Source organism: Colias eurytheme, chromosome 26 (assembly GCF_061535395.1).
Source record: "Colias eurytheme isolate Ceu_HAF_F1 chromosome 26, ilColEury1 Martin Lab GWU primary, whole genome shotgun sequence".
Classification (NCBI taxonomy): domain Eukaryota; kingdom Metazoa; phylum Arthropoda; class Insecta; order Lepidoptera; family Pieridae; genus Colias; species Colias eurytheme.
The window spans coordinates 1,995,753-2,020,191 of record NC_143005.1 but is presented as its reverse complement, the minus strand read 5'-3'; the positions used below and the strand labels follow the sequence as shown (position 1 = coordinate 2,020,191).

The window sequence follows — 24,439 nt, the reverse complement described above, 5'->3', positions numbered from 1 at the left end:
CTAAACTTTATTTCAAAAAGTAAATCAATTAAGGTGGTTTGAAAAACTTTTCTAGATTGTTAGTACAGTAACAAATTATTAAAATTGCGTAAATTTTGCAAATTATGTAACGTTACTTTTTAAGGTTTAGTCAGGTTTAATGTCAAAGTGACATTTCCCGCATATTTTTGTTTATTAAGGAATAATGAATACATATATCTTTTATAAATAAGAAACTTCTTATATTTCTTACAATTCCAAATACAAAAAAGCCCAATAAAAATAATTAATTAACCTCACCTAATACACCTAGAGAAAACTCCCTACTAATGGTACCGTATTCGTTACTAACAATACACTTGTATTCGCCCGCGTGATGTGGTTTTATATTCAGTACCACAAGTTTGTTCCGATCTTCCCCAAGTAATAACTTTGAGTTGAAAAGCCATTTTGTCTGAAAATAAATATCATTTCATAATATAGAAAGTCCTTTTGGTCGTCTGTTTATGCTTAGATCTTTTAAATTACGCAACAGCTTTTGGGGGATTTTTAATAGATAGAGTGATTGTCAAGAAAGGTTGTGGTGTATTATAATTTGTTAAGTTATAAACCAAGCGAACGAAGCCGAGTGCGGAAATAGAGTTTTAATAATATAAGAAAGAGAAGCAAATAAATCATAGAATTGTGTGTGGGTAATGAAAAATTTTACAAAGCTTGCGAGTAATTATTTCAAGCTCTAAAAATGCTGTCAAATAACAGGCAACATAATATGTTTGCGCCTTGCGATATTATTGTGTATCTAAACAGCAAGTATTAGCAGCAGCGAAATTAATTATAACAATACTATATTTTACCCGCTATTTATGACGGTTTATAGATTATTTTATAGTTCATAGATTTTTTAAATATTTTTCATACATACCTTAGCACGCGGCTTCGCATCGACCTCACAATCGAAATACCAATCCCATCCCTTAGTCACATCTTCATGTTTCCCCGGGTTAGCGTGGAAGCGTGGCGCCCACGCTACGTCCACGCTCACGCTGGAATGTGCGGAACCCACTGTGTTGGACACTACACATGAGTATGTGCCGGAGTGTGAGCGTGATACGTTCGGAAATTTTAGAGAGCCTGTTGATATTAGCGTGCTGTCCTAATAAACAAAGAAACAGGATAATTTAAACCTTTTTTTGATTTGATTCATCATATATTTAAACGAAATTCCTAAAAAGGGTTTGTCGTAATTAAATATCTTTTATAATAACCAAACCACGTTTATAAATAACTTGATTATGATCAACATTGTAACTGCAATAAGATTTTATTTGCGTTATGTACAGTGGGATAATCATTCCAGAGTTAGCGTGGAAGCGTGGCACCCACGCTACGTCCACGCTCACGCTGGAATCAGCTGGAATGTGCGGAGCCCACTGTGTTGGGCACAAAAAATTAATATTATTCCTATTAGGCAAAAAACAATGGACTGTTTAAACTATAAAATCGGTTTTTAATTCTTGGCGTAGGTATATATTTGTTTTATTTAATACTAGCGGTCCGCCCCGGCTTCGCCCGTGGTACATATTTACGTTTTCTCTACATAAGAACCATCCTCGTACTTCAAGGAATATAATAGAAAAGAATAATCGAAATCGGTTCAGCCATTCACACGTGATGCCGTGACAACGCGAAACGGGTGCAGACCCGCCGCCTTTTTAATTTTTATAGCTCCCGCCGCGCAGCGCGTCGAACGCGGCAACTGATACACAAAAATAATCCTTATGGCATGATTCTGTATTCACGCGCGATGACTTATAACGTATTTCATGTATAACTTTGGTGTTTCTACACCGATTTACATGATTCTTTTACTATAACCTGCCCAGGAGTATGAAGAATAATTGTGCCAAATTTAGTTAAAATCCGTCGGGTAGTTTTTGTTTCTATAACGAATATACAGACAGACAGACAGACAGACAGACAGACAGACAAAAATTTTACTGATTGCATTTTTGGCATCAGTAGCGATCCCTTATCACCCCTTCATAGTTTTTTTTTAAATATATTTCATGTACAGAATTGGCCTCTCTACAGATTTATTATAAGTATAGATAATTGTCGCGTAGTGAAAATATTCAAAATCTTAAATCAAATATTTAAATTTCACAACCGATCGATATAATCATTGTGTAGTTAGTGTGCTTTTCCCCCAGAGGATGTGCAAAGATGCCAATGGAAGGAACCAATCATATCGCTTCATTTAGCGTTTGAAGCGAATCACAGTACCAAATATAAATATTTAAGATAGAAAGTGCTAAATGTATAAACAATCAACAACTCCAAATTTTATAATTATTTTCAAAACTATCGAACCTTGTACCATTTTATTTCTTGTGCATGTTTCACAGGACACTCCACTTCGGCAGATTTTCCTTCCTCTAACGTCACTTTTGTAAGCGCTTCGTCCGATTGTGCTATAGGGAGGGCTATAACAAAAATACAAATACGTATTTACAATCTCACGAGAAAAAAATTAAGACAAACAGATATATTTTTTTATTCATCTAGATAAGGTATATATAACGGGATAAAAATGTCTAATCTGTATAAAAATCCAAACATATTGCTAAAACGATCATCAAAGTCCACCGCCTGTTACAAAATACACGATACAAAGTGGAATAAACCTTCATCGATTATATTCGTAACGGTACACAAATAGAATAAGACAGGTACACAAATAGATAAAGAGTATTTTATTCATGTACTAATATAGATAATTATCAATCATAACATTTAATTTCATCCGCATGAGTTCAGTAGTAGTGTATTTTTTTTTCGAACAAATTCCTTAAAAATACATGTACTTACGATAAATGTTCACCTTTACATTCTCGGTGACATTTCCTAGATAATTCCTTGCGACACAAGTGTAGTTCCCGCTCATTTCAACTGAGGGTAGATTTATTGTTAGACTACCCTCACTGTCGATATTGTAACGGGAATCTAAAGTGAATACAAAAAAAAAAGTTTTTAAAGGTTAGATTCCTTTCAAATTATTTACTTAAATTTAATTAAATAAAGATAAATATTTAATATTTTTATTAACTTGGAGGTAGCTATATAAAAAAAATATGACGTATGTAATAATTTTATTCATGAATTTGTGCAGTTACTTGTGACAATTGGGTATTTGAATAATTTTTTTTGTGCTTAATGGAAAGATTATATATTTAGTTTTATGACAAAACGATTTTTTTTTGTAATATGTTTTTCAAAAGTTATTTCATAATAAAAATTAGTCTTTGGATCCAGTACCGAAGACACACCGACAACTCCCGAAGCGTCACCCGGACGCGTGTGACGTCATAATGTTAGTTTTCATTCATTGCAGTTGATAGAAAAACGTATACAAGTAGAACATTTTGACGTCACATCTATGGTGACCAGTCATGGCACGTTTATAGTCACGTTATATTAATTTAAATTTCATCAATTTTTAATTGCTTATAATTAATTGACAAAAAAAATTTTTTTGGAGTTTTCTGCATTAAATATCGATATTATTAATAATAAAGTTTTAAAATACATAAAAAAATCAATATTTTTTTATTATTCATACCCAATTCTTTCACCCATGAAAATGGAATATGCAAAATCATTTAAGAAAGTGTAACAATTTCATTACAAATTACAATTCATTACGTATTTTTCAAGTAAATAAAAACAAATTTCGCAAAAAAACCTTTAATTTATCTCGAAAGACAGATAAGACAAAGACACAAGTTTAAGGCAAAATATAAAACAAGATTAAATTTTTTCACAAAAGATGAGGGTAGATTAAGCTTACCTCTGTCCAAATAATATTCATCGTTCATCCACACGACATAAGGTCGAGGTTTGCCCGCAGCTTTGCATGATAGAGTTATAGCGGTATCTCTACCCTCTATTCCTATGTATTCTTTTAAATTATTCGATATTATTCTTGGCGGTTCTGAAATAAAATAAAGTAAATTAGTTTGTTAAGTATTCGTAATTAGCACTTTAATTTCCTAATTTACAAAAATATTGATTGCACACAAAAGTTATAGTTATATTAATTCCTTAGTCTGTATAAACAGGAATCTACACTGATAAAAATTTCAAAAAACGTTTCGTTTTTATTTAAGTAACGTCTAATTAAAATAAGAGCATGAAAAAAAAACTGTTACCTAAATTGAAGTCACAGACGCACACTTCTATGTTTAAATTATTTAAGTTATTAATATTAATTTGAGTTATTAAGTTATTAACTTACCATGTATATCAAGTAAAAATCTCTTAACATCAAATCCAGCGATATTCTCAGCCACACATACATACTCGCCCACTTTATCTGAACTAACATTTTGTATGTACAAATTACCAATATTGTTGAAACTGGAAGGAAAAAGTTAATTTAAAAAAAAATAGGCTCCTGAATTATTACAGTACTGTTCATATTAATGTAGGTATTTAGATTTGTGTTGATTTTATATTTTTTAGATCATTATATTCCGTGTAATTAAATACTCTTTTTATTTAATACTAGCGGTCCGCCCCGGCTTCGCCCGTGGTACATATTTACGTTTTCTCTATACAAGGTGAAAGGTAAGACGTTTGAAAAATTTAGACAGGAGCTTCTACTCATGAAACTGAACAACTTTTGTTCTACAACTTTGCTGAATTCGTAAAAAAAAAATTGGACTTTGTAAGGAAACTTCGCTAATCAGCTGACAGATTTCCATACAAAGTCCAAATTTTTTTCTTGATAGAAGACTTGCATAATTGCTGCCTGAGCCGTTATATGAGGAACTTTTGCACTTAGTAACACCTATTATAGCTAGACAGGCTAGGCTCGCGGCTCCCGGAGGTGACAGACGTGCGAGTGAAGGCGGGCTACGAGCACAATTTCAAACACGTTGGGTCGTCAACGAACTTACTCGACGGTTTTTAAGTACGCGTACTTGGGGTGATACATGAGCGAAAAAGGTTGTCGAGCCACAAGTTCGCGTACTTACTCGCCATAGAGGAAAGTAATATATACAGGGAATAGGGAGCCATCTCGCGGTATTTTTTTGCCAATTAATTTGAAACAGCAGCGACCTCTGGATTTGTGGTTCCGTAACTTTTGTCAATATCTTCTCTTATATATAAAATTCTCGTGTCACAATGTTAGTCTGCATACTCCTCCGAAACGGGTGGACCGATTCTCATGAAATTTTCTGTGCATATCGGGTAAGTCTGAGAATCGGCCAACATCTATTTTTCATATGTACCACGGGCGAAGCCGGGGCGGACCGCTAGTATATGTATAACTACGTAAATCAATAATATCATAAAATAATTAATGTGGTGTTTGCAGTCAGACTGATTGAATTTCATAAATGATAAGACTGATTTCAATTTATCATTTTATATTATGAAATTAAATTAGTCTAGCTGCAAACACCAAATTTTTTGAGATTTGGTAACAAGAATGAGGAAATATATTTTTTTATCAAACACAAAAATTATTTCATATTTTTATTATTTTTATGTTTATTATAATACAAATTATTGTGCTTTTTGTTTGGTCTCGTCATCCTCCCTTGATATTTTAATTTTTCACATAAAATTCGATTTATAGAGCGACACCAACTATAAAAAATTATTCTTGGAAATATGATTTCAATTCTTTTTAGGGTTCCGTAGCCAAAATGGCAAAAACGGAACCCTTATAGTTTCGTCATGTCCGTCTGTCCGTCTGTCCGTCTGTCCGTCTGTCACAGCCGATTTACTCGGAAACTATAAGTACTACAGTGATGAAATTTGATGGGAATATGTGTTGTATGAACCGCTACAAAAATATGACACTAAATAGTAAAAAAAAGAATTGGGGGTGGGGCCCCCCATACATGTAACTGAGGGATGAAATTTTTTTTTTCGATGTACATACCCGTGTGGGGTATCAATGGAAAGGTCTTTTAAAATGATATAAAGTTTTCTAAAAAACATTTTTCTTAAAGTGAACGGTTTTTGAGATATCAGCTCTCAAAGTCGTAAAAAGTATGTCCCCCCCCTCTATTTTTATAACTACGGGGTATAAAATTCTAAAAAAAATAGAGGTGATGCATGCTAATTAACTCTTTCAACGATTTTTGGTTTGATCAAAGTATCTCTTATAGTTTTTGAGATAGGTTGATTTAACTGTAATTTATTATATTTGCTGCTACGGAACCCTTTGTGCGCGAGCCCGACTCGCACTTGGCCGGTTTTATTTATGTTTATCACAATTGTTTAAAAAATTATAATCAACTAAAATGTCACACAGTATATTTATATTACTTTTTATATTTTTAGGGTTTATTTTCCCTTTTAAAATATTTGTTTAGATTGACTGTATTTTCCTAAAGCAGTGTTTTAACTCTTCGGAGGGATAGCATAGCCATTTTTTAGAATCAAACAAAAATTACAAAAAGCAAATAGCACATTTAAATTAACGAGCGGCCATTTGAAATTTGCTTGTCAAAGTCCAAAGACACAGATCAAAGATAGAGGAGTAAGCTGTCAAAGTATCGATAAAAAAAGACAAAAAAACAATAGTTTATTTCCCTTCTCAATTTCATACAATATGGAGTAGTAAGTTTAAGATAAAACCTGTGTCAGGAGGACCCGCTCATCCTTAACTTAAAATAGGTAATCTACATGAAAAAAATAAACTGTTTATAACTAAATAATATTAATGTGTGTAATGTGTTTGTGTATTGTGTGTGTGGGCGCATGTGTGCGTGTGTGTGTGTGTGTGTGATCGATACTCATTAGATATGTTTAATTAATCATCGAAAGAAAATATGAACAGAAATATACAGTTTTAAAATAAGCAAATACCAAATAAAATCATAATCATAATTATTTGATAAGAATTAATAGAGATTTACTACCCGTTCGCTTCGAGTTGGCCGTCGATGACCGTTACAAAATGATGTCACAGGCTCATCGACTGGTACCATTGACAAAAAAAATAATAACACTCCGAAAAATAAAATAACAAAAACAGTTTGTATAATTACTTACTTCAGCGATTTCCTCGCTGAATAAATCTAAAAAATATAAGAAATAGCTATAAAACTTAACAATAATAAACTTAACAAAACGATCAAATAACATAACCAAAAACAACGGGAGCAATATTAGTGACGAACGAGCGCACGTGATTGCGTTACTGACGGTACTAACAGGGTCTGTCTAGGAGTGCGGTGCGGTGAAGCGGCCAACTCGAAGCGAACGGGTAGTAGGATTTTAAAATATTTTGGTATATCGGAATTTATAGATGCTCAACAGCAAACTCGGTACAAATCGAGTATTCGAATAGATATTTATTTACTCTATTTCAGTTTGATAATTGATTTAGAGTAACTTTTTTTATAAATAACGCGGAACTCCGATTGGCGATTATAGATGGTGACTCCACAAAGGACAATACAGTACTTTTAATTGAGTTTCCCCCCCTGTTAGGCTGTTACTCGCACGTATATCAACATTCAACTCCTTAAGGAAGGAGCTTACAAAAATAACACAATAAATACGCTTAAATTACGACGAAACAAAGGTCCAAGGTGTCGTGTCCGTGTATACATGATATAACAAAAACAAAACACTAGCGCGATATAATTTCGAACAATTCTAACGTGGCGCCATCTAGTTTGCGATAAGGAACTAAACGTAGACGGTATTGAACACGTAACTATAGTCCGTTCGCGTTAAGAAAATAGTGAGTCATCAGTGCAACTACAGGATGAGGGTCTATTCACAGTGGAGAAAAAGTACAAACATTTTTTTAAACATTAAATTATTATTAATGGAAAAAAAAATGTCTTAAAATTACTTAAATCACTATTCAGTATCGCTAGATTCTTCAGTTACATTTATTATGAAATAATTTTGTTCTTTTTCGTTTTTTAGTTGCATTAAAATCACACAATTTAAAGTACTTATAAACATTGTAAATTAAGCGTCTCTCTCCGCTATGGATTATTGATCCACTTTTATTCTTTCGAATTGGTGAAGTATTCATTTTCAAAATTTATTGTTGAACGAGTCACGCAAAATACACAACCGTTTTGTTCGAAGGTCAGATTTCAACTGGTCACTGTGAACTCGACTTTCTAATTTGGGGCGTGGCCAGGCCGGCGGACAACGATGACTCACTATTTTCTTAACGCGAACGGACTATAGTACGAAGTTTATAATATCAATCTCTTTGTAATCGCAAGTGGTAGCGGTATATTGGGAAGTCTTCCAAGAGTACAGCGCGATCGGTAAACAAAAGAATAACAGGATATGTATTATAATTATAAAATTCATAAAATAACACAAAGTTGACAAGCATAAGGAAGGCAATAAGTCCACTAGTATGATAGAACTGAAGACGCCTAGGAAAAGGTATATTATAGTTATTTTCCTTGGTACCTAGGTTTTTAAAATTTTCTATTAGATTTAAAAAAGTTTATTTACTTATGTATCAATTAAATTAAATAAGTCGATCATTAACTAAAACAAAGGAGAATGAACAAAAGTGGTCCAAATATCCACCACGAGACCTATGTTGACTTATAGACCACTAAATATAGAGTCACTTTCAGTTTAGCACAAAAAAAAATAAGCTGTCAGTAAAAAGTTACGACCATATGAAACGACCATATATATTGTTTGCATTTGGGACATATCATGTAAAACTTGTGCGTAGCTACTATGCTGAACATATACGCAATGGCGTATATCACATTGAAGTAGCAAGAGACGGTGTTTTTAATGATATTGTAGATTTTGGCATAGAACCTGAACATGCTGTGTTGATACGCGGAAGGTTTCAATCCAGGCACGCACATGCAAGATTGTATTATAATTTCTAACTATTACTGTTCATGTTTACCTGGCATGCGAACTGTGGGTTGCTGTGCCCATGTGATGGTAATTGTGGTGGTACTTTGGATGGCCAAGTAAAATATAACACTAACTTAACTATTTACCCCATATTTGATCCTATCATAATTAATTAACAAATAAAATTACCTAATTTCCGTAGTATTTTCCGTCAACATTTCCCCATTAAACTCCCAAGATATATCCGGTATGGGGAAACCGATCGCATCACATGATAACGTCACGTTACTTGCTTCTAGAACATTCTTATTTTCTTCGAACGGTAGAGTTATAGATGGCGGCACTGTGACAAAACTTTATTTATTTAATATTATATTTAGTCTGTAGTTAGTATAGTTTATTAGGAATATTTTATAGTGACAACACAAAATAACAAGAGAAAAACGAACGGCGTCATCCCTAAAAATAATTAAATATTATGATTTGAACATGGCCATGTAGAATGTTTACAAATAATGAAATCTGGTTTCAAACTACCATATATGTTAATTTTTATTATATTAATCAGTCCAGCAGCTTAGTTGTAAAAGTGTAACGTACAGAGTTTAGGAATTTTTAAGGAAGGTAATTAAAATAATTATAAGTGAAATAATAGTACTTACTCCACACAAAGAGTGTATAGTTGAAGGTAGCTGTGCCGTGATCATTGCTCGCTATGCACGAATAATTACCAAAATCTGTTAAATTCGCAACAAATCTGAAATTAGGAAATAATTATTATCAAAGCATAAATCGCGTTTAAAATCCGTAAATAATCTTAGATAAAGAATTTGATAAAGTTTTTTTATAGCATGCAAATCTTTACTAATACATATTATAAAGCTGAAGAGTTTGTTTGTTTGTTTGAACGCGCTAATCTCAAGACCAACAGAAGCGGAGCTACGCGGGTGAAACCGCGGAGCGCAGTTATAAATGAGAAATTTTTAAGAATTGAAAAGATCGATCGCTACGCGGGATTCGAAGGAAAGGCGAAAGACGCGGGTTCGAATCCCGTCTAATGATTTTTTTGTTCTTTAAAAATTTCTCATAATTAAAGAAGTTTCGAGAATTTTTTTCGTTACCTAATCCCATATTCGTCCACATATATTCTGTTAGTAATATTATTCCTATTGTGTTGCCACCACACTGTAGGTGTGGGAACACCACGAGCAGAGCATGGCAACTCTACTAGTTGTCCTTCTAGTAGTTCTAATTCTTGGTTATTGGTAGAATAGATTGTTGGGGCTTCTGTAAAATTATTAAAGCGTAAAAAAGAATGTGGTAAGTATGTACATAGTTTTTTTATATTTCTTGCCATAGTTTTTATAGAATGTGAACTTTATTAGATGCCCTTTTAATAGCTCTACTTCTTGGGTATAAGTAGAGTGGTTTTTTGGGGCTTCTCTATAGTGATTGTAGAGAAATTTATGCGTGAACAGGAATTATACTTAGCATAGAGGCGTTTTTACATTATTCTGATATGTTAATATGTTTCTATCCATGTGAGTTTAACTAATCGGTGGTAAATGATAAAACTATGTTATGACGATTCAAAGTGCTTCTAGAAGAAGTGTTATCGAATAATTAATAAATGTTTGAGTTTGTAAAAACAGAAATGGGCGTTAATAATAAGTAAATAAAAAACATTGTTATACATACCATACACATTGAGTGTAAAATTCCTGGCCACAGAACCCAAACTACTAACAGCTTTACAAGCAAATATCCCTGTTTCATATTGAGATACATTTGCTATGATCAAATCGTTGTCTTCGCTTAGATGACTGGAAGTTCATTTAGAGAATATAAATGGATATTTTAAATGTCGGTTAAGTGTAGAAAACGTTAGGCGTAAGACGAAATTGGAAGATAATTAATGACTGCTTTTCGACCAACAAGATTACACTTATTATGTAAAAAAATGAAATGAAATAAATTTATTTGTCCATTTTATGTTTTACAATTAATGTACGACAGTGGGTCCCAAACAAAGCGAAATACATGTGTCTTGGGACCCTAAATAACCCATAAATTCAATACAAATAGTTCTATTCCAAATATAGGGGTTGTTAACTGGCTTACTACTGGCAAAATAGTAGTAGTATTCAAAAGAAGTCGGTTAATAAACTGTTTTCGTTTCAAACACCCTTTTTCATAAAAATCCTCATATTTTTTTTTTGCAAATAAATAAGAAATGTACCCAACAAAAGCCAACATACATATTTCTTGAAAAACCTATTGGTTGATCGTTTTTAGTCCACACCACGACTGGTTTAGGCGAACCAGTAACATTACAACTCAATTTTAGGGAATTCCCCACTTTCACTTGCATGTCTTTTTTCTCTTCTGGATACAGCAGTTTTGGAGCATCTATAAGACAAAAAAAATCGAATGTCAGACTAAAAATTAAGATGTTTATATCCATCACAACTCCCAACTACACCAGACAATATGGAATTATTTTTCGTAATGAAAAAATATTCAAAATCGCTTTTATTCCGTTTATTTTAGAAAACAAAACATTCATACACAATAAAAGGCAAAAGATACTTACACTGTACAACTAATTCCATATAATATTCATCTCTGCCAATAATATTTTCCGCCACACATCGATAGATCCCCTCACTATCGATACTAACGTTAGATATCATTATCTTATCATCGATAACAGATACATCACTAGTAAGATTCGTAAAGTCACTCGAATTATGGCTTTTGTATTGCCACGTTATTGTTGGTTCTGGTTTACCTTTTAACAAGCTGAAATTTTTAAAATTATTAAAGTTAAACATTTTTTTTCCCAGTAACTATATTTTTGAGATTTTTTTTTATATAAGACAACAACTTAGAATATCTATTTTTAAAGGTAAAACCTATTTACTTTTGTTGTGTCTTAAAAATATTCTTAGAATGTCTAGCTACCCTCATAAAAAAATATAATTTCGTAGTAATATGCTAGATGAAACTACATATCTTGTTAGATTAATGTTCTAAAAATGCCTAATACCGTGAACAATACAAAATCTTACCTACATGTCAAAATTATTGATTTTCCTTCTTGAGATATTTTTTTGGTTGTTTCCTTTGATATAACTGGAGCCTCTGTAAATTATTTAAAACGAATTCGCATCATTTTTTTACTGATTTTACTACAAAGATTAAAAAAAAATGGAGATATATATTACTATGTCCAGATTTTGTCCATGTCTGTATGTTTATGCAACATATTTTGAAAGTATAAATATTTATACTCAATAATAATTTAAAAACAATTTCTTACCCAAACCATGAACAGACAGCGTTGCATTAACAACCAAAACCTCATAACTATTATCAGCCACACACGAATACATTCCTAGATCGTCAAAATCTACTATTTCTATATAAATGGTAGAATTTTCCGCCATCTTGGTAGAATTTATTATTCGTGTGGAATTGTGATACCAGGATATGGTAGGTAGGGGATATGAGTCTATTTTGCATGGCAGTTCTACTTTTGAGTATAGTTCTACTGATTGATCTGAAATAAGTAGAATATGTTGTTAATTCGACTTATAAAAATAGTTATGATCAGTCAGTTTGCGATAATGGAAGGACTTTTGTTAATATTGTATGCAAACATAATCGATTGCAACTGTATGAAATTTGATAGTGAAATAATATAGTCTAATGCGCATATTATATTATGTTTTCACTCGGTAACAACGCAAGTCAAGGGCTCCAACATATTATACTCTAATAAATATCGATTTGTGAATTTTAAAGATTATAACTTGGGATATCATTGAATGGCAGCAATTTCTTTATAATTTGAGACAAATTTTAATTGAATTAGATAGATACCAGCAAACCCCTCCAATAAAGTCATCTTCCTTCTCACTCGCACAGTGATGTTGTCCTTGTCTGTCCCTTCAGAGTTCTCGCCAGAACAGAAATATGTACCATTTATGTTTTCTTTGGTACTATCCAGTATAAGAGTGCTTTTGTACGTATTATTTGATATTTTAGTTATCTGTAAATATCATATTAGGTACAAATAAGCTAATTATTTCATTTTCATAAATTTATTGTGAATTAAAATAAATGAGTGTGGTGCATTCCTGTCGACTTAATACTTTAAAATGTAATTTATGCTTAATTTTTATTAAATCAAATATGTATCATCGTTTCTATTTTTCCGTAGTTTACCAGCCAATAGTCTACGTCTCTACCAGCTAATAGCCATCTTTGGCTATGTCTAGGTCAGATAGATATTTGTATCGGACCATAGTCCTAGCTCCAAATATGATTTTATTTCTTTTACTTACTAGTAAGATTACGTACCATAAAGCTAGAGAAATTTATATTAAAGCTCAAAAAAATCACAAAGTTATTATATTTAATATTAAATTACTTACATTTTGATCCATATATTTTTCATTATCTCTATACCATACTATCTCAGGTTCAGGTTTAGCTCTGACAATACAATTGACTAGAACCGTTGTTCCATTAAGTACTGTAATGTTTCTGGAACCTTCTATTTTTACTTCAGGGTTTATAAGTAATTTTATATGTATAGAGTCGGATGCTGAAATAATTCAAAAGTCAAAAGAATATAGTTTGGAAATCATACACTTAATTAAATGGATAGGACTCGTTTTATTTCAGTTACTAGTATACTCTTACTAGCTGTGCCCTGCGGTTTCACCCGCATAACTCCGCTCCTGTTGGTCTTAGCGTGATGAAATACTACCTATAGCCTTCCTTAATAAATGGGTTATCTAACACCGAAAGAATTTTTCAAATCAGACCAGTAGTTCCTGAAATTAGCGCATTCAAACAAACAAATAAACTCTTCAGCTTAATAATATTAGTAACTATAGATTTACTGTATAATTAGGCTGAACCTAAAATTGCAACATGCAAATTGCTAAATCTTTTTCAACACTCATTACTATCATTTCTAGTTTATTTAAAATGATGTATTTTTAAGTAATTTAAAAATGATAAACAAAAATTTAAATTACCTGTATAATTTTTTCGACTAGCAACACACGTCCAAGTGCCATCCTCTTTCAAATCCTTCACACTGAACACCGATTTGTAACTACCATTTACGGAAACTGCATCCAAAATGTTTCGATTCGGGTCCAGCCAGTGCATGTGTAGAGCATTCTCTATATCACAAGTAATTTGTATGTCTGTATGTTCGTGTGCTGTGAGTGTGTGCGGGCCGATGATTTGCACGTGTGGGTGTGTGATTACAGCTATGTGTGTTGATGTGTTTGTTATTCCACCTGAAAATTATAAATATATATGTTAAAAAGTTGGTATACAAATGTTTTAGAAGTAAATAACTTCATAGTATGAACGAAGTCGCGTCCCGCTGACTGTCTGACTGTACGCTTAGATCTATAAATCTTCGCAAAAGAATTTGATGCGGTTTTTAGTAGATAGAGGGGTTAAACAGGAATGTATTCCTATATAATTTATATAAAGTTATATTATACTTAAATAAAATCAAAATAAATAAATAAATTGTAATAAAAAGCAACTACTCCTACCTACCTCTATTCCGAGCGAGACATGTATACAATCCTGCGTCCCTTTCACTGACATTTTTAATACTTTTATTGAATGTATAAATACCATCCAAATTGGGCTCCAATTGGAAATCTAGAACTTAATGTAAAACATTTATTGATTTTTGTAAAATTTTAAAATATAAAAGAAACTTCTTTGACAAGATTCAAATATACCAAAATCGTCGGCTTACTCCATGATGTGACGGTACTGCCATGACACGACCATGAAATTTTACTCGCCTAAAAAAGTTTCACTTCAATATTATTACAATTTTGTCTTACCAGAATCTTCATCAGTGCCGTTGAAAATAATTTTCGATCCATATAATAGAGCTTCGCTAAATACAGAACAAGTTATAGTCAAGTCTTCGTCAATTAAAATGCTTGTGTTAGCTGGCAACACTGATATTTGAGGCGGATCCACTGTAAATTTGAACGTTATTGAAATGAAGAACAAAAAATTGTAAGTAATCTTGTGTATGTTATAGGACAAGTATTAATAATAGATGACAGGAAATGCATATTTTGGGGTTAGAAAAATATACTATTGAAAAAAGCAAATCGTATAATGTGTCATCGGAACAGTAATTACATATGAGGGTCATAGAACATAATCAGGGTTGTCTGGTAGGTATAAAATTTTACTACCGTCATTTATATTTCAAACGAAGAATAAAAATTGTAAAGTGAATCATTAGATTTTAACATGTAGGTAAATAAGAAAATTTATAATTAACACTTTTCAAGTCACTTGATATTAGTACTACACATCAAACGCGAAAATCACACTAAAAGGAACTTTAAATTATACGTCTTTCTTACTAACTTGCCATTATAACCTCTTACGGAATACTGTAAAATATGCCCATGTCATTCACTTGATCAACAACATACACACACACACACACACACATCTTACCAATAATCTCCAACACAGTTTCCGCACTAGTTGTCCCCGCGGCGTTCCCCGCCACACAAGTGTATGAACCCGCGTGTCCTTCGCGCACGTCTGATATATCGTGATCTAGTGTTGTGCTCTGTCTGTAAGTGTGGATAAATGTATTTTAATTATTAATAGATATTATTTATTGTCATAGAAGTACAATAAACAACAAGTCCAACAATCAAGTGTCCGAAGAAAAACTGTGCCATACACATGTATCAGGCAGAGTTTTCGAATTAGCAATACATACTATGCTACGTTTTAAGTGTTACTGCCTCGGAATAAGATGTTAATTTCAATTCATGTTTCATACATCACCGCTCGGACATTTTTTGACGAACTTTTAATAGAAGATTGTGAATCTATAGGATTTTAGAACGTCAATGTTTATTGTACACAAACAAAAAGAGAACAAAAAGGCACAAAACACATGTTTGTTTGACCAAAAAATTGTTTCATTATTAAGCTATCTTAATCTTAATATATATAAATCTCGTGTCACAATGTTTGTCCTCAATGGACTCCTAAACAACTTAACCGATTATAATAAAATTCGCACACCATGTGCAGTTCGATCCAACTTGAGAGATAGGATAGTTTAAACATGTAGGTACCACGGGCGAAGCCGGGGCGGAAAGCTAGTAGTGTTATAAATAAAACTAAGGGAAATAGGTTTGATTAATATCAATTGTAAAAAAAAAAAAAACAATTTTATTATATAATTTACAAGATCAATAACATAAAAACAATACTCACAAGCTAGAACCCCTCTGCAAACTAACAGAGTCTTTATACCAAGCGACGGTCACAGGAACAAGACTGTCCACTTCACAAGAGAGAACTATATGCTCATGTGTACGGGCCTGTATCTGAATTTGTAATTAAATTATTAAAAATTAAAGTTTAATTCAGTCTCCCCGTGACCACGCTCGCTGTAAAGTGTTCGAAACGTCGGGAAAATAATATAATGAATAAATCGCGTTTACAATCCGTTAAAAACTTTAATTTCTAAATGTATAATACTCGCGTAAAATCAAACACTAGAAAATATTAAATTATTAGTATAGAATGCGAAATACTTGAATATTTAATATATAGACAACGATTATGCATTAAAAATTCTTTACGGAGTTTATATGAGGACATTTAGGATTTTCAGAATTAGAAAACGATGCATCGGCAAAGAAAGATGAAAAATTAACATACCCTCTGAGGCACAACTAAGTATGGAGCATCTGTAACAAAAATGTTGTTTTTTTACACTTCACCAAAAACCAAGTCACTAAATTCAATTAGAAATATTAGTAAACTAAAAAAGAAATATTTCAATACTTATTAACTTTGTAGATAATTTAATTACCTGGTAATTTGGCTTGTACTGCAGTAGTGCCGACTCTTCTGAAATCTTGACCACTCTCGTCGACTCCATTTATCTATAATGTAGGATATGCAATTTGAGCTAAAATAAATTTTAGACTGCGGCTTTTCTTGGCGTTAGCAAAAATATCATTTAAAAATATATACTTTTTTTCTGGTCTTTAGAAAGTCGTAAAAAAAATATCAAAACATAAAACTTATTATTATTAAAGATTTCGTATATCAAACAGACTCTTCTATCTCATTTATTTGTAAACAGTGAAAATACTCACAGATAAGTAGAATAATTCATCAGGCGGTAGAAACGCATCAGCTAAATAGGCGCCATCTTGTTTTTTTACTAGTGGAACCTCAAATAAGGATTTTCCTTCCAAATTTAATATCTCCGCGTATTTTACTTTTACTGGAGCATCCGGTTTTGAAAGTGTGATCATCATGTGGTTGTAAGTACCTAGAATACGTTTTCTATAAGATTTAAATGTCATTAAATAAATTAAATAATTAATGAAACACAATATGATACGAGTATCCGACTTCGAATACATGTATCGAAGATATCAACAAACTAACTATGCAATAACAATTCACTCACTAATCCGTTGAGCGAAACATATATTTTCATTTATTTTTTGTGCCATTTAACCTCAACCTACCCTTCATAGGTCTATAACCAGTGTCCTTCATACTCTGTGGCGTTTGAGCCGCGAACCCGTGCGAGAAAGAGAGGTCCGATGTGCCCAACACTCGGACAGAGTGAGATGCACTGCTTCCTACTGTTATACTCCAATTTCCGGGCTCCGGTTCGAGTACTTTTACTATCTGGAATATATAGAAGGAAATTTTTAACCACAAACATTTTAAAAATAATCATTTTTAAAATCAAACCAAAAGATAATGATAACCATGATTAAACGCATTAAGCTCGCACTCTACTAAACTTTTTAACATCGTAAAGCCTAGAGTTGAAATACTAGTTAAATTTTTCTACAACAAAAATGAGGGTAAAACGAAGTTCCATATTTTTAAAAGCATATTATTAACCGCTTAAAATAGTATTAAATACACAAAAAATACAGATTTATCCTTTTTTGAAGTCTCTTTAAAAGAAAACCAACATTTATCAGACGAACCTCAATCATTGGTACAGCCTGTAAATCATCGCTGTTTTTGTGCAGTATTTTTCTGAGGCTGTGTCTATTTGCCCTTATAATTTTAAGATAAATTTTGTATGTAACTACGTGTTTTTGGCAATAAATTTATTTTCTCTTTTTTTCTTAAATTTCGCTGATACAAATAGGCTATTTGACAAGGTTTTGAAAACTGTCTCAAATTATTAAGATACGTTTATAGAGCACACAAAACACATGTTTCTTAATTTTTTGTAGTTATTCATTGAGAAAATGGAAAATAAAAACATGATATTCAAATACGCCGCCAAAACACAATTTTGAAGAATATGGCGTCTCGCGACCATAGTGACGTCACCGGGGCGTAAACATCAACTTGCTCCTATTACTTATTGTTCGTTTTTGTTTTAATTATAGTATAATTAAGTTAATCTGTTTAAAAACCAGAAAATGAGTTCTTATAGGTGGTGTGTAGTTCCTGGATGCAGAAATACGACTATTAAAACCCCTGACAAACTATTTATATGTGCTCCAAAAGATATAAAAATGCGTAGAAAGTGGTTGCAGTTAGCTCGCAGAAATCCAAGTGATATTAGATATATCAATTAAAACAGTTATATTTTTTTGTGAAGACCACTTCGATGTAAGTATGGTGTTGAATACCTAGTAGGCAGTTTATTTTATTTGCAATACATAGTATAAATCGTCTCATTACTTACCTGCTTGAGGTAAGATAATGATATATGGGTCGTTCTACAAAGTAAGGAATTTTTAGCGGCTCAGCCAAATTATACTAAAAAAAACGTTTCAAAGCAATCAATTTGTACGGAATACTGTTATTTAAAGCTGCTTCTTGTTGGTCACTGAAAATAATTAATTAAAACATTTATTTATGCCACGAAATCTTTGTTCAAAGTGTCAAATTCTCAGGATCCTGAACTGTCCCTCTGATAAATTCTGGTTTAAAGTTCGTCGTGATTTATTTACTTTTCTGTATCAAGGTAATTTGAGAGCCAAATTGGTAAGTTTACTGTGTTTTCTTGCTAGGTAGAATTATTATTATCTTATTTTCCCAAAAAAACATTAAAAAAATCTTGTCAACATTTTGTCCCCACGCTTTCATATCAGGATCCTGATCGATGTAAAATAAGCAAATAACAGCTAGGTTTTTTGCCGTGCGATGTTGCCATTCAGCTGAGTCAATCAGACGTACGAAAGAGACAAAGAATATCATCTAAATATTCACACCTAGCGCGTCGTTCAGTCAGCCCGGCGCGGTGAGCAAGTGAAGTGGTGTCGTAATCGGTCGAGTTCCCAGAATCCTGGTAAGATATTTTTTACGTAATTAATAAATAATATTAGGTAATATAGCATTTTGATACGCAAGTTGCTGACGCAAAGGCCTAGTTGTGCTTAATTCTGGTTAAATGTAATAAATTGATATGTTTTTTTTAATATTATACAGAAATTCTCAGGATCCTGGTCTCAGGTTCCTGTCAAATTGAAAGCCAGGATACTGAGAACCATCCAGGATCCTGATAAGTTCACACTAAAACATTCTTTCTGCGTAAGATAACTTAGAACTTTCTACCTATAGACATTAAACTACGTATATATTAATGAAAGAAATCATTTGAGTATCTGTCGTAATTAAAAATCTACAGATAATTAGTATTGGTAATGGTCTACTTTTAGTAATCACGTAATCTTTTAGAAACTTCGGAAAAAAACATAAAACATTACTTTTACCGATCTTAGCAGTTCCTAGAACTATTTTGACATAGGCATAGATAGGTATTTACACTACAACTTAACTTATGCCATGACATAGTGTAAAAATAAATCTTTAATAGTCAAATAACAATGATTGTACACATGTAAAATAAAGTTGGTTGCATTGCACTGTATTTTGAACACTAAATAATATTATATTTTGTTGTACAGAAAAAATGGCGAAACCAAAGAAAAAACTGACAAAGGAAGAAATATTAGAAAAAAAAAGGATAGCTGAGAAATTGAGGTATGAAAAAATTAAAAATGATCCCTTGAGATTGGCAGCTGAAAAAGAAAAAAGAAAGCAAAAATATAAAAAGATGAGAGAATGTGGAAAAAAGAAACTAGTCTCTGAAATGACGGCTCGTGAAAAGAGGCAAGCTCGCAAAAATTGGAGGGAATACTCAGACAAATCTTACAAAAAGAGAAAGTTAAATACTAATATGATGAACCAATTTGTAAGAGAAAATACCCCCCCGTCTAGTTTGTACGAGCAACCTGTGAGTCCCGGGTTCTGTAATCAAGAGCGACCTCAGAAGGAAAATCTTGAAATAAATGCTCCTCAACCGTTGTCACCGACGCCAAATCCAAGACTGAAATCAGCTCGAGAGCGATCACAAAAGCAGCGTTTTAAAAGAAACCAGGAGTTAAAACGCAAAAACGTTTTGATTGCAAAGCTGAAACAAAAACTGAGCAAATATAAAAAAAGATGCCAGAGAATGAAAAAACAAAAAAAAACAACTGCAGCTTACACCTAATACAAAAATGACCCAACTAGCTGAAGATCCAACAACGCGGCCTGACGTTGTTAAAAAGGCTTTATTTGGCGACGTATTAGAAAAGCAAATAACAGACAATATGCCTAATCTGAACACTCGTCAAGAGAAAGAAGTAGCAAATAAATTGCTTTTGGGCCAGGTTGTGAATAAAATAAAGGTTTGGAAGATAAAGAACAAGGTTATTACTTATAAAAAGATGTGGAGTCAAGAAAAGCAAAAAAAGATCGAAAAAAAACAAAAAAGTTGCTTAAAACAGATTGTTCAAACTTTTTTGGAAGACGATAAGTATAGTAGACTGTGTGCAGGTAAGAAGGAGTTCGTAAGGAATAAAGTTACTAAACAAAAGGTACAAAGACGATACAGGTTAGACACATTAAAAAATCTCCACAAAGAATATTTAAAATCAGGAAATGTCCCTATCAGCTACTCAATGTTTACGAGGCTAGCACCCGAATGGATAGTCGCCCCAAAAATAACAGATCGAGATACATGCTTGTGTACTGTTCACGCCAACTTCCAACTTGTTGTGACTGCTCTTTATAACGCAAAAATAATAAAAGTACCAACCTATCAAAATGTGTTAAACGCAGTCTGCTGTGACAGATTCAACGAAACATGTTTGGAGAGAAAGTGTGAAGTTTGCGCTGAAAAATGCCTTCCCATCTGCGATTTCAACGCAAACATGCCGATCAATTACAATCACTGGGTGGCATCAAAAGAAACCATAAATAAATAAAATAAAAAATAAAATAAAAAGCCTTTATTGTTGATCTTAATTTAAATTACAAAACTTTTCTAAGTATGCCTCAGAACTAATTACTACTAACATTATTAATAAATTAAATTGTTGAGTTTATAAAGTATAATTAGTTAGTAAAAGAAACCATAGCAGATATTAAAACTAAGAAAGAAAGGCAAATTGTAAAGCAAAAAAGGGAAAGTATCGCTACCACAGTTCAAGAACTCGTTTTGAAATTGAAGAAGGATTTAAGTACAATTTTACAGCATGAAAGAAACATCGTTCACCAGTACCAAGCAATATCGGAAAAAAAGAAGTCCTTAACTGAAAACGAAGCCATGATTCATATGGATTTTTCGGAAAACTTCTGTATGAAATACCACGAAGAAATACAATCTTTTCATTTTGGAGGTTCACGTACACAGCTCTCTCTTCACACAGTAGTTGTGTATTTGAAAGGATCTAAAAGATCTTATTGCACTGTATCATCAGATCTGAGTCACAATGTTTATGCCATTTGGGCACACTTAAAGCCGGTACTGGAGGAATTACCAAGACAAATAGAAACCATCCATTTCTTGAGTGACGGTCCAGTGACACAATATAGAAACAAAATCATGTTCTTCACGCTAGCGACTAAAATGACAGATCTGTATCCTGGACTTATAAATTGGACTTGGAATTACCACGAAGCAGGCCATGGCAAAGGAGCGCCGGACGGTGTAGGCGCCGTATGCAAAAGAACTGCAAATGATGTGGTGGCATGTGGAGGTGATGTCACTAACTTGACTGAGTTCTGTGGTGTCATACAAAGTCGCTGCCAAGGTGTGACACTTTTTATCGTCACTAAGAACGAAATCGAGGACATGGAAAGATTGATTACGGGCGATCAACATAATTTTGTCGCTTTTAATGGCACTCTCAAAGTCCACCAAGTACATGGCAGTGCCTTCATGCCACGGAAGCTACAAATGAAGACCCTCAGCTGTTTTTGTGATGAGGGTATTATGTGTGAACATTACCGGATGGGTCTTCTAGACTACTCGTCACAGCAAAATTTCAAAGATGTCTACGAAAGTGAGACGGAATCAAGGGATCAGCCAGATGACATGAGCGTTGCAAGCGATCTTACGTTAAATTTGGAAAACCCAGAAGTTTTAGCCACTGTGCCTGATTTAGAAATCGACCCAACTACTCTCTTCCCAAACTTACCCCAACAACTATCTAAACAAAAAAAAGAAGAAAAAATAGGTAAAACTCAAAAAAGAAAAGTTCCAGATGCTGTTAACGAGCGACCAAAAAAGAATAAAGATATCATTTTTTGCATAAGAAAAGATAAAGTTAAAAAGGCAGCCTACGATAAAAAAACAGAAACAAAACAGAAGGGAAAATTGAATTCTAGGAAATGTAGAGGCAAAGAAAAAGAAACAAAAAATGGAAAGGAAAATAAATACAGTGATTGTGAGTGCCTTATCTGTGGTGGTCTCTACAGCGAAGATACTACAGGAAATGACTGGTTCCAGTGCCTAGTATGCAATAATTGGGCACATGATGGATGCATTAAAGGTGATTCTTTATTGTTCACATGCCCTGACTGCTCAGCTGACTGTGATTTTAAAATTTAGCTTAAAATAATATTGTATTGAAACCGCCAAAGTTATTATTACCCACCTTTTTATGATTTTCTTTTACTAGATTTAAGTACAATACTAGATTGAAGTGTCATTAAGTCTCAGACTTCATTATTTTCATATATTGTTAACTATCTTTAAGAAGATTTTACTTAATTAAACTTAGAATAATAATACTCAATGCTCAATGATCATTTGATGAATAGAGTTCCTGTTCAAGACTGTTTAATTATAGAATTAGTATGTAAGCCAAGCATAGAGCTATTTTTGTTATTATTTAAGGTACTAGTACCATTAAAATTTTATTTAATAATACTAATTCATGTAAAACATGAGAAATAAACGTTGATCTCTACCTATTTTTGTTGTTTTTCTCAGTTTCCTGGTGGCCTTCTCAGTTTCCTGTGGCTTGAATTCCTTAAAATAGCCATAAATCGAAAACTATTAGATATTTTGTCTGTTCCGCTCTATATACTATTAGAGACGTTGTACTCTTGTCATTAGACTGAATTCCGCAACCAGAACGTTTAAAAAAATGTGAGCCGAAATGAGACTCAGTTTCTTCCATAGTTTGTAGAACTACCCATATATAAATTGATGATGACGTGTTTGTATTGATATTGAAAATAATCAATACACACACGTCAATCCTATAAACTGGATGGCTGAAATGAAAAATAAAGGACTTAATCTAAAAAATGTATACTTCATAATTATTGTGCTATTGTGATTCATGTTTGTAGGTACAATTAACTAAAAAGGTAATGAATGACGATTGAAATATTAACTTACGTACTTAGCTGTTTTCACATTTCTCAATTGAGGAGCGTAAAAATCTTGGTTGTTTTTAAAGAACATAGTATTACAATATTATTTCCTAATTATAGCGTCCACTTTAGGTAGATTTCTACTGTCTGCTTTTTCGAAATTAGGTTCCATGACAAACAAAATTAACACATAAAGAACAAAACTGATTACAGACACCTTGAATCACAAGAAATAAGTTATACAAGAAACAAAATCAAAAGCGAAATTCAGCAACGACGTGAGTAAACGTTGGGATCACTTGTTATTTACGCCGCTGTGACGTCATGGCAGATGCAGCCAATCATGGATGTTTTCGGTCACGTGGTCATTTTAAAAAATATGATGTTTTTTCTCGACGATTTATAAATAAATAAGTTATTATTTATATCATTTATTAATTTAAATCGCTTCAAAAACCTTATATATATATGGATTACACAAAAAAGTAATTTATTTTTTATACTGTCAAATAGCCTATTCTTTAATATAATTATTAATTACCATAATTTCCGAAAGATCCAGTGTAGTCACCAATTGCGGTGGTCCAGTGATCTCTTCACCACTGGGATTGACCACACGGATCTGGGGTTTGGCTCCCGACACAGACACTGTTACTTCATTGACTGTTTTGTCTACTGGTATCTGTAATTATTAATATTTTAAGAAATTCATGAATACTGTTATGAATGACTCTCATTTTATATTAATTTAAGTAGATGTAGATGTCGCAATACCTACCTACCATACTATACTGCGACAAATAGTTAGGAAATAGTAAATGAGATTTTTTGTAGA

The 24,439-nt window shown here is 32.6% G+C and overlaps 2 protein-coding genes across 2 annotated transcripts in view; one reads left to right on the top strand and one right to left on the bottom strand.

The window, feature by feature from the left end:
- Positions 1-24,439, bottom strand: part of LOC149897043 (hemicentin-1-like) — a 37,376-nt gene that overhangs the window by 10,718 nt on the left and 2,219 nt on the right. The window contains exons 5-30 of the mRNA XM_090117001.1: positions 24,146-24,286; positions 17,442-17,607; positions 17,061-17,239; positions 16,772-16,844; positions 16,618-16,646; positions 16,168-16,280; positions 15,388-15,509; positions 14,751-14,891; positions 14,452-14,565; positions 13,911-14,180; positions 13,299-13,471; positions 12,745-12,913; positions 12,182-12,421; positions 11,931-12,003; positions 11,453-11,661; positions 11,118-11,268; positions 10,558-10,682; positions 9,981-10,146; positions 9,522-9,616; positions 9,049-9,202; positions 4,274-4,395; positions 3,827-3,970; positions 2,848-2,982; positions 2,350-2,462; positions 902-1,132; positions 280-433 (exon numbers count right to left, since the gene is read on the bottom strand). Of these exons, the coding sequence (XP_089973127.1) occupies positions 280-433; positions 902-1,132; positions 2,350-2,462; positions 2,848-2,982; positions 3,827-3,970; positions 4,274-4,395; positions 9,049-9,202; positions 9,522-9,616; positions 9,981-10,146; positions 10,558-10,682; positions 11,118-11,268; positions 11,453-11,661; positions 11,931-12,003; positions 12,182-12,421; positions 12,745-12,913; positions 13,299-13,471; positions 13,911-14,180; positions 14,452-14,565; positions 14,751-14,891; positions 15,388-15,509; positions 16,168-16,280; positions 16,618-16,646; positions 16,772-16,844; positions 17,061-17,239; positions 17,442-17,607; positions 24,146-24,286 (3,802 nt within the window). The remainder of the gene's footprint in view (positions 1-279; positions 434-901; positions 1,133-2,349; positions 2,463-2,847; positions 2,983-3,826; positions 3,971-4,273; positions 4,396-9,048; positions 9,203-9,521; positions 9,617-9,980; positions 10,147-10,557; positions 10,683-11,117; positions 11,269-11,452; positions 11,662-11,930; positions 12,004-12,181; positions 12,422-12,744; positions 12,914-13,298; positions 13,472-13,910; positions 14,181-14,451; positions 14,566-14,750; positions 14,892-15,387; positions 15,510-16,167; positions 16,281-16,617; positions 16,647-16,771; positions 16,845-17,060; positions 17,240-17,441; positions 17,608-24,145; positions 24,287-24,439) is intronic.
- Positions 19,865-22,831, top strand: LOC149897044 (uncharacterized). Its single transcript, XM_090116805.1, has 3 exons — positions 19,865-20,188; positions 20,436-21,173; positions 21,473-22,831. The coding sequence occupies exons 1-3, from the start codon at positions 19,865-19,867 to the stop codon at positions 22,829-22,831; spliced, it is 2,421 nt and encodes an 806-aa protein (XP_089972931.1).